At 42.8% G+C, this 20860-nt stretch overlaps 1 protein-coding gene across 1 annotated transcript in view; it reads right to left on the bottom strand.

The window, feature by feature from the left end:
- cpne4a (copine IVa) overlaps window positions 1-20860 on the bottom strand; it is a 56155-nt gene that overhangs the window by 22514 nt on the left and 12781 nt on the right. The window contains exons 3-7 of the mRNA XM_042107874.1: window positions 16233-16412; window positions 13929-14000; window positions 11940-12014; window positions 8355-8438; window positions 8175-8264 (exon numbers count right to left, since the gene is read on the bottom strand). Of these exons, the coding sequence (XP_041963808.1) occupies window positions 8175-8264; window positions 8355-8438; window positions 11940-12014; window positions 13929-14000; window positions 16233-16412 (501 nt within the window). The remainder of the gene's footprint in view (window positions 1-8174; window positions 8265-8354; window positions 8439-11939; window positions 12015-13928; window positions 14001-16232; window positions 16413-20860) is intronic.

The raw sequence follows: 20860 nt of genomic DNA, 5'->3' as shown, positions 1-20860 counted from the left end.
TCCACTGTGAGGTGTTGCTGGAGCCCCACCCAACTGTTGATGTCAGTGTTATACTCCACACTGCCTACATCATGCCACACACACACACACACACACACACACACACACTCAAGGTGCATGACATACAATAATTAAAATACATAAAATACAATAACACAATAAATAGACAACATGTTAGGACGAGACAGACAACCATAAGTGACAACAAAGTAATGTAATCACATTTCTCTTAGTCTGGTGTATGGTGTCAGTGGGGGTCAAGGTAAGTGATTACTGTAGGAGTCAGCGTCAGTGACAGTGGGGGATGCAGGCTTTGTTGGTGAGGCCAACTGCAGAGTTTGTGCTGTGAGGTTTTGGTCCTGATGGACAGCAGCCTCCTTCTGGAGGGGAGTGTCTCAAAGAGATTGTGTCCAGGGTGGGAGGGGTCAGCCACAATCCTACCTGCCTACCCCAGGACTCTGACGCTACACAAATACATAAAATAGAAATTAACTGGGAGGAGTGGAGTTATAAATCCTAAAATTGGCCATACAATTGCTCTACCTCTCTCTTATCAAAAGTAATTTGTAAGCTCTAATTTAAACATTTAATCAACCTTGATATTACAAAAGGGCCTCGTCTTTAATTAATGTAAACAAAATTAAATCAGACCTGTGTTGCCCTTCCAGAACACTTGTCTTCAGAACACTTTCCCATAATGGTTTATGTACTAATGTTGTTTTATGTACCAACTACCGTTTGAAATAAAAAAAGGAGGGAACTCTCCAACAGCTGCAGGCCATCAGGATATTTTAACTCAACATGGATCCTTAAGTGTGGCTATGAGGAAATGAAAGGCAGGACTGACATATTGCTGTCATCTCCCTGACAGAGGGCATCCTCAATTTCCCATAGAATCTGTCCCACTTAACTCAGTCCAAGAAGCCCATGAATAATGCAGAACCGGAGAGCGCGTCACATCAGCGGAACCTCCAATGGAGGACTATGTCCGGCTGTTCAGCCCAAGTGGCGTAGAACGGCTATAAACAGAACTGGTGATCCCTCAATGCTCTTTTTGAGTACTAAATTGGTCGGCTCCGCAGGTTCCCCTTGTTGGGGTCAATGGCAGCGAAGTAAAGACTGGGCCAATTAGCACCTACAGGGATCCAGGGAGCTCGACAACACACCTGTCAGAGGTTTTTTTTTTCTTTTTTATCTGAGACCATTATAGCTTGCTCGTTAACCAGTCACTTCTGCCAGCACACACACATTTATATAAATACACACACACACACACAGAGAGAGGGGGGGGGAGGCCAAAATCACAATACTCATTAGGGGAAAAGACACAGTGATTTTAATCAGTTATCCAACCATCAGCAAGGAAACAATCCAATTAGTCCCTCTTTAAGCGAGAAGGTCCAACACAAAAAAATCAGCATCAATTCTTAATAAACTTTAATTATAGGCCTGCATAAACACATGCAACATTTTGGTGGTGTTGTGACGAAAGGTTGTTTAAGAACACTCATTCTACTAATAAATCTGTCTATACCAATTCATCAGAAGTAACTGGCGCAGAATAAGGTGGACCCTAATGAAGCTACTAATTGAGACCATTCTTCAAATTACGTTAGTTTGAGCAGGTAGTGGAGCAAAAACTCGACCACCAATCACCTGCTGTGAGGTAGAACACAAATCATCATGTCAGAGGGCCAACTGTGTGGCCACCTACTCCACAGGTCATTCAATCAAACCGTCCAGTTGGCAGGCCATAAAAAGGAAGAAGACACACTGTGCTGCAAAGCACTGAAGCTGCTGGCTTACCACTCAGACAAGCTTATTAAGCTTTTTCCATCAGAGCATCACCTGAGATCACAGTACTAAAATGAGTGAAATTATTCCAACCAACGCATAAATGGGTCCACCATCTGTCTTGTAATGAGATATTAGTTCCCATTGCATTAGTCAAATGTGTTACAATAACACTTTAAGACAAAAATAATTGGCTTGACATCAGTCTAGCTCAGGTGTACTGAGGTGCAACAGACTTCTCCATTCATGTTTTTGTTCTTGCAGTGCAGAACTCTTCAGAGGACCTTCTAGAACCTTCCAAAACAATGACAATGAGCCAGTTGCCACAGTAACCCACTATATGGAGGTCATTATATGGAGTTACTGGGGTGGGTGAGATGAGAGGATTAGACACTCAGGGCCTCTAAAGGCACAGCCTTCCTATTCATGTTTTAAAGGGGTCACACATACAGAGCTCTGCTCTTTCTCAGTCAGTAAGAAGTAGGACTGAAAGGGATGGCCATAGAGTGGCTGCCACACACAGAGAAAGGCAGATGAAAAGGACTGCTGTGCTATGTGTCCTGCAGTGATCTTGCTTTATTCTGCTAAAATAAAATTCCTGTCCTCATAGAGAACGAGAGGGATATAGACCTCTATTATTTTTGCCATTGCTGTGTCTGTGTATGTCAGCAGGACGACTGAATTATGACAGGAGTTTTCTATCAGCAGATGTCTGACTATGTTAAACTGTTGCATAGGAGTGAGAATGCTACATGAATGCCTGTGGTTCATAGTAAAGAATCAGCAATGCACTTCAGATACCACTCAGACTCAAACAGAGCTGAGTACACTCCTTCTATGTTTTTTTTTATCTAAAATTTCTTAAAGGGACACCAGGCAACGTTTTCGTGTTAATTAATCATCTTCGTAAGTCGGTATATGGTTAAATGACTCATTACGGGGCGAATGAAGGCTCTCTCGCCCGCCCCTACTGCCTGTAGGAAGAATATCCCACTTGCAAGTTCGGTGTATCCTACCCGCCGACCGAAGCAGGATCAGTTTACAGCACAGAGGCAGGCTAACGAAACGCTAGAGATTGTTGCAAACGTGTGTATAATGGCAGAGCCGGCGAAGAAGCAGCGAAAACCCTTGACGGAAGACGCAAAGAAAAGATAAAGAGCTTCAGACCGAGTGAGGGGGAGTTTCATAGAGAAAAAGCATCAGGCTTGCCTGGTGTCCCTTTAATTATCTGTTACTAGCCACTGACTCTGGGGACTGTACTATTCTGATACTTCTTGATCTATCAGCTGGATCACAGTATATTAATCTCCTGCCTGGAGCACTGTGTGAATATTAAAGATATCACTCTGGGGTGGTTTAGATCTTAGCTGAGGTTTTCTGTCAGCCTGGGTGAATCTGTGTCAGCACCTCTCCCTTGTGAGGTCCCCCAGGGGCCTATTCTTGGGCCACTCATTTTCTTCCCTTTTCATGCTACCCTTAGAAATCCTAAGAATCCTAAGAAAATAATACATATATTTCCATTCCTATGCTGACCATACCCAAATCTACAATCAATTATTTTTTGCCATCGAGACAAAAAGAGTCTGTCTCTTTTAAATGTGTCTTGGACTGTCTTGAAGACATTAAAACGTGGATGACCCTACAGTAAGCTTTTTAAATTTTAATGAGAACAAAACAGAAGTCCAAAATTTCAACCCAGTGGTGCCTGTGATGCAAACCTAGACCTACAGTGCTGCTTGAAAGTTTTTGAACCCTTAGACATGGTCAGTTGTTTCTTTACAAACAAATAAATAAAAATAACCTTATTTAATGCACATCCAAACCCCAATTTCTAAAGCTGACCTTCCAAATAATAGACAGAAACAAACAAAAGTTATATATTTTCATTATATATTCAATAAAAGTGGTTTAGCTCACAAAAACTGAAAATATGACATTTATGTGTTTCGAGTCCGAGTCATGAGCTAAATTTAGAGACTCATGACTTGACTTGGACTTGAGCACTGAATGACTCGAACTTGGACTCGGACTCGTACATTCAGACTCGGAAATTGAGACAAGGACTCAACTTTTTTTTGTCATTAGGCTATAATATGTCATTAGAATATTATTTGGTATATGATTTTAATATCTAAATTATTCTCAGTATTAATATTAGTGCAATGGAATGTTACTGCTTCATGTCATAGGCCTACATCACACATTATGCCATGTTTCTACAATAACGGACGTTAACTTGATTTGCATTTAATAGTGACTCGACTCGGACTTGACTCGGATGAGTAGTGGACTCGACTCAGACTTGACTTGGAATTTTTTTTAATGACTTGTACTTGACTCAGACTTGAACACTGGAGACTCGAACCTGGACTCGGACTCGAGGCATAGTGACTTGACTACAACACTGACTGCCTGCTTCAGATCTAGCCAAAACATTTCTATTGAATTGAGGTTTGGACTTTGACTAGGAGAGTAAGAATTATCTTCATCTTAAGCCATTCCTTGGTCAATTTGCTTGAATGCTTATAGGGTCAATGTCCTGTTGTGAGGTTCAGGTCAAGAATGTGTTGATAAGCCTGAGAAAAGCAGCCCCACACCTCCACATTTCCACCACCATGCTTCACTGTTGAGAGGGGGTATTTTCTTGGTATACGGGTTTGGTTTTCCTCCAAACATGACGATTTGGATTGTAACCAGATAATTCAATTTTGGACTCACCTGTCCAGAGAATAGACTTCCAGAAGGCCTCTGAAAGTTGAGTCGGGCAGTTTTGTTCTTTCTTGAGAGCTTTCTTGAGGCTTCCTTCTAGCAACCATTTGCAAACAATTTGTCTTACAGTAGATAAATAGAGCTGTAATCTTTTAGAGAGGGTCTTGTAGCTTTCCCCAGACTGATGGGCTGTCACTATTCTCTTCCTTAAGTCCTCGGATATCTCATTTCCTCTTAGCATTGTTGATCCCTGTGGGTATGCCTTGGTACCGTGATTTGGTGGATTTCCTTCCTCTTGTAATCATGGCTGCTCAAACCCTTTCCAAAGGAAGTCTGTTTCATTAGTAGGCTTAATTGATTATTTCAGCAAATATGTTTGACATTATTCAATTACCTACTTGACTCACCAATGCAGCTAAGGGTTCACTTACTTTTGTACATTATTTTCATGTTTCATGATTTTTTGGCTTCTAACACAATTCCCTCTAAACATGTCCATGCATTTATACACACTTGACAGTTCATATGTAAAAACTGTTCAGGGGTTACTTTCAAGCAGCTCTGTATGTTCCCTGGAACCGTTTGTCAAACATTTCGCAATAAATCTAGATGAAGATAGAGAAACACATACAAATTGTGGTAATATCCAGCTTCTTCCATTATAAGGCTCTTATCGCGGAGCCATTGTTATGATTTATTAACTTTGAAAAGGTTGTATATGCCTTCATTTTATCCTGCCCTGATTACAGTAATTCCCTGCCTGCGGGCATTAGCTGCTCTTCCCTCTCCACAAAGTTGCAGCCCGCCTTCTAACAGAAATGTGGAAGCTAGTGCACATCACCCCCTGTGCTCGCCACCCTTCGCTGGCTCTCTGTACGTTTTTGGATTAATTTTAAAATTCTGTTATTTGTTTTTAAATCCTTAATTGGGCTTGCTCCTTCATATATATCAGATCTTTTAAAACCACATGCTCCATCGAGGGTACTCTGGTCTGCTGATCAATGCTGCATATTGTCCCTCTGTCAACTGGCCTTTGCAGTAATTGCCCCTAAACTTTGGAACGAGCTGCTGCTGCAAATAAGGCTGGCTCTTTCTTTGCCTGTTTTTAAATCATACCTTAAAACACAAGTATGAATACTTGTTTTATACTCTTTTATTATTTATTTTATTTTATTGTATACTTTTTTATTATTAATCTGTATTACATGCATTACAGTACTTGTTTTATAGGTAACTGCTTTTACCTATGTTATTTTATTGTTCTTTCCTGCTCTTGTGTGTTTTTACTGTCGTCTGTATTAATCTTGATGTTTTCCAAACATTGCTTTGAATTGTCTACTGTTTTGTCTTTCATGTCCTGATATTTTTCTTCTTATTATTATATAGCACTTCAGTCATTTGTTTTTGTTTTTAAAGTGCTTTATGAATAAACCTGACTTGAGCTATCTTGATTCTGGAGGCTGTGTGTGTTTCAATAAGGCTTTATTCTTACCTACAGCCATTTGTATTGTAACAACACAGTAATCTGAAGGGAGTACAACACAGGAAAGTTGAAGAGGAAAAGGAAGGGAGCAATGGAATATTGAGTGAAAGAGTGAAAGAAAGAAGGAGAGCGAGAGAGATAGTTATGAAGTGTATGCACTGCACTTTAGTCTCCACTACATCCTTAGTCGTTGCCTTGGCAGAAAACTCTACCGATTGCTCAATAATTACTGTGGCGTTACCCATCCTCAGAATGAAGACATAACTTTACTGCTTGGGCGATTCACCAAACTCGAATGATTCACTACATTCTGCAATGCAAATACCCCGGTTTGATTTCCAAACTCAAATGATTCATTACATTCTGCAATGCAAATACCCAGCTTTGATTTACATACATATTGCCTCAGGATGTTGGTGATACATGCAATCTCTGTAAAATCATCTTAAATGCAAGAATAATCCAGAGGAATGTGAATAAAATGTGACACAGTGAAAGAGACATTTGTTTAACAAAGGGATTAAAGAAGGACATAAACAATGAACATGGGCGTGTTAGAGCCTGTGTGCATCATCTCCCCTCTCAGGCTGTAGTGAGGGAGCCAGCCTCCAGCTTTCTCCCAGCAACTGCTCTCCTCCACAGAGACCAAGTGCTGTCTGTCTGGATCGGATTGAAGAGGAGTGTGCATGGTAATCTCCTCTCGCTCGCCCTCCTGCCTCGGCATCAGCACCATTAACCCTTAAAGGAGTACCGTCACACCGGTGTGACGGGAATGTTGAGAAATGAACGTTCTAAAGAATATCTGGGTTCATTGAATTCAACATAGAATTTTAGAACCTTCAATTGTTGCGGAACTTAGAACGTTCAAAAACCTACACCTTTAAGGGTTAAACCCCCTGCTGCTCCCAGGATGCGCAGTGCTATGGAGAGAGACATCCACACCGAAGGAAACACCAGAGTCCCCCCCCCCCCGTCACCGATGTCACCGTCCGTCATCGTCTGGCCAGCACCGTCTCTGACGGACGGCACGGCACAGTCCAGAGAGAGCTCCAGCCAGATGCCACAGAGCTGGCGTGGCGTCACAACCTGACAGGAGTGCGCCCCTGCTTTAGGGGGCCCGCACTCCCATGTGTGTCAGCAGAGGGAGATTACAGAGCAGCGGGGCTTCCCATGTTCCTGATGGAGTGATTCTCACAGTCGGCCCGCAGGAAGGGAGGAGGCGAGGCGAGGACAGCCAACCCACCGAGGTGTCTGTAATAGAACATGCTGCGCCGCATTTCACCAGCATGTGACAGTGATGGCAGACGCCATGCTACGGCCACGGCCCTGTCACGACCACGCAGGGGGGCCGAGGACACACATCAGGAGAGAGGAGCTAGCACTTACATGTTATTATAAGTATAAGTATAAGTATATATACTCTTTTGATCCCTTGAGGGAAATTTGGTCTCTGCATTTATCCCAATCCGTGAATTAGTGAAACACACTCAGCACACAGTGAGGTGAAGCACACACTAATCCCGGCGCAGTGAGCTGCCTGCATCAACAGCGGCGCTCGGGGAGCAGTGAGGGGTTAGGTGACTTGCTCAAGGGCACTTCAGCCGCTTTCTACTGGTCGGGGTTCATTCATTATCAGTATCAGAGGAGGAAATATTAATCACCTCAAGGTCTTTATCTCATGCCTGTGTGACAGATCAATACACTAATGTATTCATGAGTGTGCTTTGCCTTGATAAGTTTTACAGAGAAGCCGTTTGGGGTCCAGATTTGTTATCAGCATTACTTGCTCAGGGAATTAAGATGCAGAGATGTAGTCCCCCATGGTGTGTGACTAATGCATTTGGTAATGCAGAAGCAACACCACACACACACTGACTTGTGAAAGGACGATGCAGCGTACAAAAAAGGCCAGCTCCAAGTATTGGTCACTGATGAAACTCCCCAAAGAGACTTCCAGAGACTGCTGAGCTCAGAACTTATAGTTTGCCTCACCAGCAAATTAAATCTGTGCCACCTCCCGAGGCAGTCAATCCAACTGATATTAAACTTGTGTGATCAGAACATAGTTCTCCAAGCCCCACTACCAAGCTCAAATTAAAATGATAAACCTTTGGATTATTGTGCTGTGTGTGTGTTTCCTAGTAGACCTCATGAGTGCAATGGTGTTCTAGAAAAGCAATTCTCTTACCGTAAGTATTCGGTTATGATCACCGCTACATAAGGAGTTCAGGGAAACTTTGAAAGTTTGCCAGACAGGGTTGAGGTTGTTCATGACTGTCTGCAAATGTAAACAGAATAGGTTTACATGACTTACAGTTGGTGTGGTTGGTTTAGGTCATTTGGAGACTGTTTCGGCATACGATCCTACCTCTGTTCTGTGCACAAGCTGTTGGGTGGAGTCATCATTCACTCTGAAAATCTCCAAAAAGGGATCTGATTTGCTGAAAAAGTCCTGCACAGAGGAAGGAAAGTTAAATTAATAAATGTCTAATTCTCTGTTTGCTATCAATAGACACAGTTTCTTTTCTTCTTTGAAGTAACAGAGGGTTTGGCAGATGATTTATGAGTGAGAAATTCATCGAAATAAAAAAGGAAACACTCTTGGTACTATCGAAGGCATTCAATGTAAACTGAGAGTGAGAACAAGAGCGAGGAACACCTGATTGAACTTTTGAATGGATTGATTTATTGTTCTTACTTTGCCATATGCCTTTTAGCCAGCTGTAGGCACAGAGTACTAACAGTTCATCATCCCACACTAAGAGCACTCTCTGTGTACTATCTACTGTAAGTGCATCGTAATAAAGCCACATTTCCTTTCATCCTGTCTCTCTGCCCACAGAATGCGTATAGTAGAAGATGTTCTACTCCTGTTGCATAATTCACATTGCTGCTGTATGGTGCCATGGGACCCATGAGACCCAGGCCTATCTCTCAAATCAGCCTTCTCTCTGCAGCAGTCAGAGCTGTCAGGAATTATTCAAACCTGTATCTCCTCCAGGATCAAGGGTCATGTTTAGCGTTCGCTCTATTGTGACTAAGTGACCAAGTGACCAGTGATGCATGGTTTTCATATTTCAGTAGAAGAAATTAGTCATTAGTCTTCATTCAACTGGATGTGTGGATTGGGAGAAGAGGATTTGACAAGTTTTGAAGATGAAAGCAGAGAGGGTTGAAGCGGATCTTTGATGAAATGGAAGAAAAAAGTAATCCTTAGGCTCCTGCAATACCATAGACATTTTACCATGACTTTGGCTCCTGCAATACCATAGACATTTTACCATAACTCTGGCTCCTGAAATACCATAGACATTTTACCATGACTTTGGCTTCTGCAATACCATAGACATTTCACCATGACTTTTACGAACGAAAACTTTGTTATCCACAGATCATTTTTCTTTGGTTTCACCAAGAATACAAGAATACAGGACATTAAAAACATTATAGCCAAGACGGACAAAACAGATAATATATTTCATGGCAAATTACATTACAAAGGTTGTGTCTACAAAAGTAAAATAAATAAATACATAAATAGATAAATATAGCCTACTATATTTGGACATTTTATGGTTTTAGGAGAATTTCAGTGAAGTAGTATAACGCAAAGAAATTAGTTTGTGTTTCTTTGTATCTTGGTACATGTAGATGACACACCACAAAGAGAGCTCGTGGAGAGGAGGCCAGTTCTTCCACAGAACACTGGTTAGCACTCTGGACTTGTAACCGGAGGGTTGCCGGTTCGAGCCCCGACCAGTGGGCCGCGGCTGAAGTGCCCTTGAGCAAGGCACCTAACCCCTCACTGCTCCCCGAGCGCCGCCATTGAAGCAGGCAGCTCACTGCGCTGGGATTAGTGTGTGCTTCACCTCACTGTGTGTTCACTGTGTGCTGTTTGTGTTTCACTAATTCACCGATTGGGTTAAACGCAGAGACCAAATTTCCCTCACGGGATCAAAAAAGTATATATACTATACTATATACTATACTATACTATACCTTCACAGCATTGGGGACAAAGGATTTTTTAAAAATGTTTCAAAATCCTTTGAGTGTCTTTATGATGAAACTTGGCTTTCTGGCATGTTTTCATCGCCTTTCATTAGCCTTAGGGTGAGGCTATTTGCACCCCTGCTACAATTAGCAGTGTATGCTATTGGTACCCTGGTGCAATTAGAAGTGAATGCTATTCGTACCCCATTGCGTGCACACAGCAATGTGTTCTATTAATACCCCGTCTGGTACAAATATCAATGTATGCTATTCGTACCCCAGTGCAAACAACAATGTGTTCTATTAATACCCTGTCTGGTCCAAATATCAATATATGCTATTTGCACCCCTGTGCATTTACCCTGCATATTGATCACACAATGCAATTAACGAGCAACGTGTTTTTGTTGTTATGTCACAGGGTGTGAATAGCTCAGCTGTGTGGCCTAGGCTATTCGTACCGGGGGTGCAAATAGACACTCCGTAAAAATATCTCTTAAGATCAAACTTTAAATCTGACTTGGGGATGTTGTAGTGATCCACTTACCAAACTTACACTCAAGGATCACGTTGGTTCTAAAAATAAATAATCAGGCTACACGGATCAATATTCCTATAAAGATACGGTTCACGCAGAAGACTGCTTTGGGCTGAGATTGACAGTGCAGAACAATCGACCAAGTTCAGACAGATTTATCTTACAGCGGGCCACTGAGAACATTAGACAGGCCACTGAGAACATTAGACAGTAGAAACAAAGCTTAAAATGATCTCTAATTTACATTTACTCATTTTAGACATTTTTTCCAAAGCGCCTTACATATGTCAATTGTAGTACAAGGGCATTGTAACTCGGGGTTAAGTGCCTTGCTCAAAGTCAGGAATTGAACCCATAACTTTTCTGGTTACTGCATGCTAGCCCAACTCATTAACCACTATGCTACTACCATCCCAATCCAACAGTGTAATTGGGACTAAGTGTGCAACAGTAGTTTTTGACTAGGCACTCTCTTATACAGCTGCACCTCTGTTTAGATCTGGGGCATGCATGTGGAAAGAGCATCAAAGCCACGGCCTACTCTGCCACAGCAAAACAAAAATGAGACAAACAAAAATGACACAACCACCCTCCCTTACCCTCTCCTACCCATTCAACGCCATAGGCCTTTTCCCATTGAACTTTGGTTCAGTCAGCAAGCTAATCTAATAAAATTAGCCCTAATTAGAATGGCACAGGGGCTAGGAGTCACTCCGAGGGATTAGGCAGAAGGGAGAGAAAAGCGCTTTCTGATGAAGATGCCCTCACCACCTCCCTTCCTACTGACTTGCAAATGCAGCCTGCAGGGCTCACAACAGTCAAAGAGATTGTGTGTCTCTCTCTCTCTCTCTCTGTGTGTGTGTGTGTGTGTTAGTGTGTGTGTGTGAGAGAGAGAGAGAGAGAGTGAGAGAGAAAGAGAGAAAGATGGTTAGAGACATATATATGGCTGGAAAGAGAGAGATGAGAAATGGGTAGAGAAAGATGGGTTGAGCAAAAGACAGAGAGAAAAGAAAGAGAGAGAGATGGGAGATGAGAGAGAGAGAGAGAGGCTTTTTGGAGGGAATCATTTGTTGCGCTCCTATTAATCCTGTTTATAATCTCTGGTAATTACTCCACTGATGGGCGCTGATGGGGTTTCCACGGGGAGAGCACATGGCATCAGGCTTTCTTATTGAGTTAAGTCCCGCCCTGGCAGTCGACTGGTGCCATCTCTTATTGGCAGTGTGCGTGTGAAAGAGAAGTGCTGGAGGGCTTTTCAAAGCGCTGCCCAGCACATCAATGGACGTCCGTCTGCTGCTGCTTTTCAAGGATATTACTTTGTAGAAAGAAGGTTTAGTAATGTACAGTAGCTGTTGATGAAGCTATGTTAGTGTGGAGAATAGAGGAGGTTGTGAAGATACTGTATATGACTGTGACACCGACCTTATCGTCAAGTTTTCTGGCACTGAAGGAGAGCTCTACATAGTCATCGTTCCCAGACAACTCCTCTGCAGTAATCTAGAGGAAAACATGTAAGAAATGAGCAATTAGCACATCTGTCTGAGGAGAAAATCACCTCTCGTGATAAACTTCACTTACACTGTGAGTGAATTAAAGAGATTTGATTAAAGAGATGTTGCCTCTCTTTTAAGTAAATGATCAACTATTGAATACTGTATGTATGTTACATGTAATCAGTGATCAATTTTGTAGATGAGATGTAGGTCTTGTTTTGTGTCTCTTCTCTCTTTCTACTTGCTTTGTTCCCTCCTCTCTGAGTCAATTAGGGATTGTTGCATGAACACACACACACACACACACACACACACACACACACACACTAACACACACACACACACACACACACACACACACACACACACACACACACACACACACACACACACACACACACACACACACATACAGGGCTAGCCATGCTTTTAAATTAAGGTTGAGCCCTGTACCAATAAAAAGGTAATGAAATGGAATTTGAAATTGATTGGTCTGACCAACTTTCTTGAGATGAAATGAACAGCCTTTTAAAAAGTGTAGTAAAGGTAAAAAAAAAAAAATGAAAATCTTCTTGATCTCTCCAGATTGTTTTTGGACATTTTATGGTTTTAGGAGAATTTCAGTGAAGTAGTATAACACAAAGAAATGAGTTTGTCTCTTGGTACATGTAGATGACACACCACAAAGAGAGCCCGTGGAGAGGAGGCCAGTTCTTCCACAGAATTGACTGCATCTGTTTCTGGGAGAAACAATAACTTTTAATGGATGTGGACTTAATGGAAGTTCACGGAGAAAGGAAACACTCCCCCATCAAGGCTAAAGCTTATCGAGCTTGCTAGCTATTTTAGCCCTGCTGACTAACATGGGCAGAGGAGGCATCGTGTCTCTTTTTACAGCTTGTTCCCCTCAGACAAAGTGATGAGGCAGTGAGAGAGATGCTATGGATTTCTCCCCATAAGGGCTACTGGCAGCGCTACTAATGCCACAGTTTGCCCAGCACACTGCTGTTTGGACTTTTAAGTGTTATTGCCCTGGATTGATATCTTTTTTAATGGAGGCCACTTATGGGGGGCCATGCTCTTTAGCTCAGGACAGAGAGAGAGAGGACAGCATGTTGTGGGGTACTGCTCAATGGCTGGCTCCGATGCCTGCTGTTTCAAATGACTGGTGCTCAGTTATGCTGTTGAGTTCTTTCAAAGTTGGCTGTTCGGTTATGTGTTTTGAGTCATAACCAATGGAACTGGCTACAACAGACGTGATAGCGGTGCATACGTTTGAAAAAATTAGACCCATCATCTAAAACCATTTTTACGCTCTGTGAATGGAGTGATTCACTTGCGGACCCCATGAAGCCATGGGCCTGATATCACACCCATTGGCCCTCCAGCTGATCTTGTTGTTTGTCAAATATGACTGTAATTTGCTCTCACAAAATGAAGGTGCATATGGCAGCCACACACAGAAGGGACTCATCTGTATTCATAAATGATAGGAACATTGGTCATAAGAAATGGAGTGTACTCATTTACAAGGACGGCAGAGAATTTTAGATTCCTTATTTCCTTGAAGATCAGCACTTGTTTTCAGTGATGTGAGTTTTGATACAACACAGAAAATATTTAAGAAAAAGTTCCAAAATAAATTTATATTGATATGAAAAATGTCACATTAGTGTACTGTAGCTTGTCTGCAAACCAGAGAATTCTATATGGTCAATTTTACTTTCAATTCATCAGTTTAGCAAAAGACAATTCAGACGTTGGATGACAAATTGGGTGAAAATGTACAATGTACTGTAAGATGTAGGTTGGGAGTCACAAAGAGAACAGCGATAAGTGCTATTAAAACAAGATGGACAAAGAGAAAGAGATAAAGAAAAGACAACATAAGAGAGCTGGAGACTGAGAGGACACTCACCGTGATGGAGGATTTCCCCACCGTGTTCCCCTGTTTGAGGAGGGCTTTGGACAGTTTTCTCTGGGACACAATCTGTTTGGAGAGAGATAAAGGCTGAGGACGCCGCCTCCACTCTGATGGCTCTTTTTGAAACTGTGTCCATTGTGGGGAAGACTGTGTGTGTGCGCACGTGTGTGTGTGTGTGTGTGTGTGTGTGTGTGTGTGTGTGTGTGTGTGTGTGTGTGTGTGTGTGTGTGTGTGTGTATGTGTGTGTGTGTGTGTGTGTGTGTTTGTGTGTGTTCATGTGGGCATGCGTGCGTGTGTGCATGCCTGCGTGTGTGTGTTTGTTAGTGAAGCGGGAACAGGAAGAGCAGGGGAGCAAAACCCCACAGACTAGCTGAGTGACTAGGACTCGGAGCACAGCGCTCTTGTTTCAACAGATGAAAGGGTGAGGAGCTGTTAGTTTAAGGAGGATTTGTGGGTCCCCATGACAATCATCCTCAGCTGAACATAAACTACGCTGTTTTTTCCGCTTCACTGAAGGAATATGTAATCAAAGCGAATGCTAGTTTCAGAAGGCGAAATCGAACGTTGCTGGTGCTAAGCTGAAAGTGTTTGATTTAGTGACAAAGTTCTGGCAAGAAACTAGCATTTCCTGAAGCTCTTTAAATAAATAGATACTGATACCTGACTTGGAATGAATATTTATTTTGCAGCTAAACATTTGATTGACAGTTCAATATCAGGTGAAAAGCTTCAATTTCCCTCATACCATTACACCCTTCTCATTAGCATAAAAATCTGTCACATATTACCCGATGGCTGAGGCACTGTCAGAGAAATCAAAGAGTTTACCAAGCACATACGGTGGGATCTCCCATTCATTTATTCAAAGGGGAGAGTTTGAGAAAGATGGCTTGCTGGACTGACAGATGGGGAGGAAAGACAAAAAGAAGAGAGAGAGAGAGAGAGAGAGAGAGAGAGAGAGAGAGAGAGAGAGAGAGAGAGAGAGAGAGAGAGAGAGAGAGAGCAATTTTGGAAAGATAATCAAACAAAATACTGCCATTCATAATACATCAGGTGAAATATCCAGAGAGGATTCTTGGCAGTGAGATTGGGACTTCAGTAGCTATCAGCCATCTGGTGTGAGTGAGCATACTAACACATAAACAGGGGGTGAGTATTTACCACTTCTCCAAATTACTCAGAGAAACCCCTGGGTAGGCCATCAAGGGCTGAGTAAGGTATGGTGGGGCCACAATGGATTATGTTAGGCACTCATGAGTCCTTACCGTGTCCATGTAATTGCACTGAATAGACAGATAGACAGACAGAGGTTCCTGGTATTTAAACCCATTTGGCTTTTTTTCTGTCAAACATCTGTATCATTTCTGAAATGTGTCATTTTGAATGGAATGAGTTTGGAGGGCTGTGGCGTAATACTACTGGTAATTTAAGGTAATTGTGAAGGTGCTCTTTGGTAGAAAAAATATATGTATAGGTATGGATTGTCCAAGGCACTCTTCAAAAAAAGTTTAAAAAGTTTAAATAGATAGGCTTAATCATAGTTGATCATGCTAAAATTGCCATTTAGGATATTTGCATTTTGCTATCATCGGTAGCAGAACAAAGTCTCCTCTGGAAGGTTTATGCAACAAATGTAATGCTTTCGTAAATATAAAGCACGACTTAAAGGTACTGAAAATACAATGAAGTAAGTCTAGTACAGTGCTAAAGAGAAAATGGATGCCTATGAATGGCACATCTCATGCTAACAAGGCTGGTGTGTCATCAATATGGTGTGAATAAAGCAGCTCTCGTTACTCTCGACTGTGCTAATTTCATTACGAGCTCTCGGTTAATGCAAGCGTTGCTTATAGCCATTTCACCCTTTACTGACCAGGAACAAATAATTACACTGTGCTGTAGGTAACTGGCTTTCATATAAACAAATGATACTGGCTTGCAGCTGTTCAGAAACCTGTGGCCATCAGCCAAGTGGTGAACAACTGACTCATTCTCATTCATTTCAACGACCTCATTAGTCATCAATGTGCGCTAAATGCAATGGAACACGAGCAAAGGTGCAAAATTCCGTCTTCAGAACGTAAACTCCTAACACATGTTTGTTTGTTCCAAACATTCACTAGACAAGATCATTCTAATTACCACAACTGTTCAGATTAGTGAATCCACTAATAAGTAATATTGCTTGTGTAAAGTGAAAAGGAGGAACCAAAACATGGTAGAACCTCAACCTTTACGTTCTGAAGCCTTTCTGAAGTTCTCCACCTCTGGACGTGAAGGGTGTAAGGAGACACTTACCTGTCCAAGGGTGCACTCCATGGCTCCCAGGAAGTCTGCCTCCTTGATGCCATTGTAGTTGCTGCTGATGTCGTAGAGCTCATAGCGGAGACGCTGCACCTCCTCAAAGTAGTAGTCCAGGGTGAACACCTTGGAGAAGGTGGGGTTGATGCAACTGCGGATCACCTCTGTTCTGTCCACCTGTAAAAAGAAACAAAAAAACTATCATTAAGGAACACAGGGGCTATTTTCTGCATCAGCATGTGCAATCATCATGCATGCACATGTGTGTGCGCACACAGACAAACACACACACACACACACACACACACACACACAAACACACACACACACACACACACACACACTTACAGCACACAGTACTGTACAGAAAAGTGCTTCAATATTTAATCTCACTCTCACTTCTCTCTAGGAAACCATGTACAAGCAGAGCCTGCTTCTGCTTCAGGGAAACAACTCTTAAGAGGATGACAGTTTCAGGTATGTGAGGGGGATGAACTTGACACCGAAACCTTTGCAATAAGCTGACTTGAAATTGAGTGGAGAGAGGAGGGCAGAGGCCACCAATTCTCTTGATCTCTTCATCCTGTTCTGATCAGGACTGCCTGAGTGGACATTGTGGCCGAGGACTTACAAGGAGTGAAATGATACAAATAGTCTGCTTTGCTAGAGAGCCTTAGGACCTTATGTCTTTCCTGCCTTCAAAAAGCCGAAAAAAGATGAACATTTTGAAGTATTACAGTAATGACACGTTTGATTGGATGTCAGAGCATCTGTTTTTTTCTAGTGTGATTTATCTTCTTTGGGGAGAAAATCTGCACTAAGAAACATCATGCTTTCATACTATCATGCTTTATCCTGCTGTCTTTTGCTCCTTGCTTACAGTGCTGAGAAGCTGATGAGCACTTTAAGCCTCCTGTCTTTAAAAGAAAACATCAGCAATTAGTCTTTGTGAGACTCTTCATTATTTTGCACATAGTTTTCTCTCCCTTTACTGTAACATAATTATGTTTGGTTGTCAAGGGCAGGTTGTCAAGTTTCTCTGTCTCTCTCTCTCACACACACACACACACACACACACACACACACACACACACACACGTACACTGACACACACAAACACACACTCACTGTCTCTCTCCCTCCCTGTCTGCCTATCTGATTATCTTTCTCTCTTTCTCTCCTTCTGTTTTTTTCTTTGCTATCTCTCTCTCTCTATATTTTTCTCTCTCTCTTCCCCTCCTCTTTCTAGAGAGTTTATCACACCCAACAGATGGTCCTTCATTATCTCAGAGAGGATTTCAAAATCTTTTATCTTCACTCTTGTTCCAGAAGAGAGCGCTAAATTGAGCAAAACAAGAGAGAGGGTCCAGCACTCTAAACCCATCTGGTTCCTCTCTATGCCCCCCCCCCCCCCTTTTCGTCTGATAGTGCTTGCCGCTGTCAGGTTTAAAAAAACAAAAAAACAACAACAAACAAAAAACAAATTTTGCACAAACACAAAATTTCAACAGAAGGTTATATCATCTCTTAAACCACCCTCAATTGTGCTTTGGGGAGCCATTGTGGGCCTTTGCAAAGCTCCTCCAGATGTTAGAGTTTGATTAGCGTACCTTACCAACCAGGGTTCTGTTATGAGGGTCTGCTCTGAAATTCACCCGGTGTTGAGATCAAAGCTGTAGGGAAAAGCCTCAAGGCAGCTATTGCTTTTTCGCGAGATTGGCAATAACAGTCTGATACAGGCTAAATCTCATATCCAAGAGGAATACATGCAGGGAAACATTCTGCAACTGCACATTTTACAATGTTAAATCCATTAGCGACCCCTGATACTTGTTTCTGCTATCACGGCTGGTGGCTCACGATCAGAATGAACATTATCCAATCAGATGAGTGTCACTGCTGCTCACAGAACACACAAGAGTGGCTGAGGACAGGATGGAAGAATTCGAGTGGAGAGGAGAGGAGAGGAGAAGAGGACTGGAGAGAAGAGAAGAGAGGAGAGGAGTGGAAAGTACTAGAGAGGAGGGAAGAATTTGAAAGAAGTGGAGAGAATAGAGCACTGGAGAGAAGAGAAGAGAGAGAACAAAAAAGAGGAGAGGAGAAGAGAGGAGTGGATTGCAGAATAAAGGAATGGGGAGAAGAGAAGAGGAGAGAAGATGGGGATGAAATGGACTAGCAGATGACAGATCTGAGAGGAGAAGGTGTGGAAATAAGACCAGAGGGCAGGAGTTGGAAAGAGGGGTGAGATGTGACCTGGAAGAACAGAACAGAGATGAAATGAGATGAGATGAGCAGGACCAGGTTGCAGAGGACCGGGAGCGGAGTAGAGGGTTGTGTAGGACTCGGGGGAGAGAAGAGAGAGAGAGAAAGCAGAGAGGAGGATGAAAGAAGAGAAGAGACTGAAAGAATGCAGAAAAGACAGGAGTGATTGGACAGAGGTGGCAGACGAGGAGAGGAGGGTGATATGGAGATCCCTTCCCCCCGTCGTCCCACATGCATCCTGTAGCTCATGTGCTTAAAAACTGCAGGCTAAAAATACGCAAGTGTATAATTAAAAAGCCCAGAAAAGGCCGCTTCACAGCAGCTCACACCTCAGCATCCACAGTGAGCTGGCACCAGACCGCTTGCTCAAGGGTGAACACTGAGAACGACACGGCGGCATGGCCTGTATTTTTAGACTGAGAGTTAAAAATGCAGAGGGATGAGAAAAGAGATGAATCTCAAGGCGGAGAAGCAGGGACGGTGGGGTAAGAGGAGGAAGAGGAGGAGGAGGAGGATGTAGAGAGGATGGTGGTGGAGGTCCATTTCAGAGGTCCCAGCTGTCTTTGGAGAGATCCCATCCCAGAGCAGAAGAAAACCCAGTGTGTCCTCCCTGGAGCAAAGAGTTGCACAAACTTTTAATTAAATAAAAAAATGTTGCTTAGGATGATGCCATGTTGCTTCACCCATCCCTCTTTCACTTTCTACTGTTCTGTTTTCTTTTTCTCTCTTTCTCCTCTCTCATTCTTTATCATTCCCTGTCTTAATTCCTTTCTTTTATTCTTTCTTTACACACAAATGTGTAGCTGAAATAGCTTGAAATAGCTTTCCAATTCCCTGGGGACATTTATTTCAAGTGCCAGCATGTTGCAATAAATACAGTCCAAATTACACCCACAAAGACACCAAACGAAAGATGGATGGACACACACACACACACACACACACACACACACACACACACACACATGCTGACACATATACACACATACTCTCACTCTCTCTCGGTCTCTCACACACACACACACACACATACATAATCTCACTGTCTCGCTCATACACACACACAAACAGACACAACTCATGTTGGAAGATGGATTCCCTTCAGTGAATCTGCACGACTTTATCTCACCTCACACAGAGAGAAATGAGTGACTGAGAGAGTATTCTCTAGAGAATACAAGCATGAGTCTCTTTCACTCTCTCTCTCTCCGTCTCTCTATCACATTTTAGTGGCCTGGCCTCGAGATAGGAATTTGATCATTCACTGATGGTCAGAGATGAGCGATGCTGTATGGGGGGAATGAATCACCTTCAGAGGGGATACGAGGGGACTTCATCAGCGACAGGGTCAGTATGGAGTACTACATCAACTGTCCACCACTATAGATCATGAGGTTCCCCTCATTCCTGTTAAGAGGAATTCTATTGGCCACAAATCATTTATGATGCAATCTCTTGCTATTTCTGGTCATCATTTGTGTGTCTGTGTGTACACAGTACAGGTCTGGTGTGTATACCTTTTCAAAACAAGTCTGTGTGCAATTACGTGTACATGCACGGAAGCCTACAGACGCCCGTCAGCATTTGTGCGGCGGCTTAAATCATCTCCTCTCCCACCACCGAAGCGCAGCTCTCTCTCTCTCTTCTCCAGTCCGTCCCATTCTCCCTTTCATCTTCTCTGTGTTTCTGTGCGTTCTGATCTCAGCGCGAACCCCATGATCCGTGCCGTGGTGCACAGCAGCCCAGACAAAAACAGGCAATTACCCCAGTTAGCAGCGGTTTACCCCCGTCACCCACTCCATCCCCTGCTACCCCAGCTCCCTCGCTCCCCGGATGGGGAAGGGAGAGACTCTCGGCAGGGTCTGATCGTGTAATCATGTTCATTACCTGTGGACCCCGTTTGCCCGCTCCTACTCATTGCTAACCAACGAGAGCCTGTGGGGGTCACCAGGCCTAATCAACATGGACCGCTCCACTCAGAGACCCATTACTCTCCCAGGATCAGCACAGGCGCTGGGCAGTGCCTGGGTGGCAAGGCTAGCACGTCCACCTCTGCTGAGCAGCAACTGGACCTCCTCTGATGTTTGATATGCAGTTTGGTTTGTTTGATTGGGAGACTTGATGAGGTTTTTGTGAGTCAACTGTTCTAAAATAAATTCCAACCAGTAGCCAGCAGCCAATAAGGTGCTGAGCTGTGAGGTAAAACAAATCCAAAAATGTTTTTATCTCAAATTTTAAAAGTAAATAATTAGTTCATTCTGATTTCCAAACTGCATTTGTATTTACCTCTAGGCCATTTTTGAACCAAATGTCATAAATGCAATTAAACTCATGTGCCAAAAAATAAATAATTACCGGTACTT

Source organism: Alosa sapidissima, chromosome 10 (assembly GCF_018492685.1).
Source record: "Alosa sapidissima isolate fAloSap1 chromosome 10, fAloSap1.pri, whole genome shotgun sequence".
In the NCBI taxonomy this organism is placed as follows: domain Eukaryota; kingdom Metazoa; phylum Chordata; class Actinopteri; order Clupeiformes; family Clupeidae; genus Alosa; species Alosa sapidissima.
The sequence above is the reverse complement of the archived record's forward strand: the minus strand, read 5'-3'. Positions and strand labels throughout refer to the sequence as shown.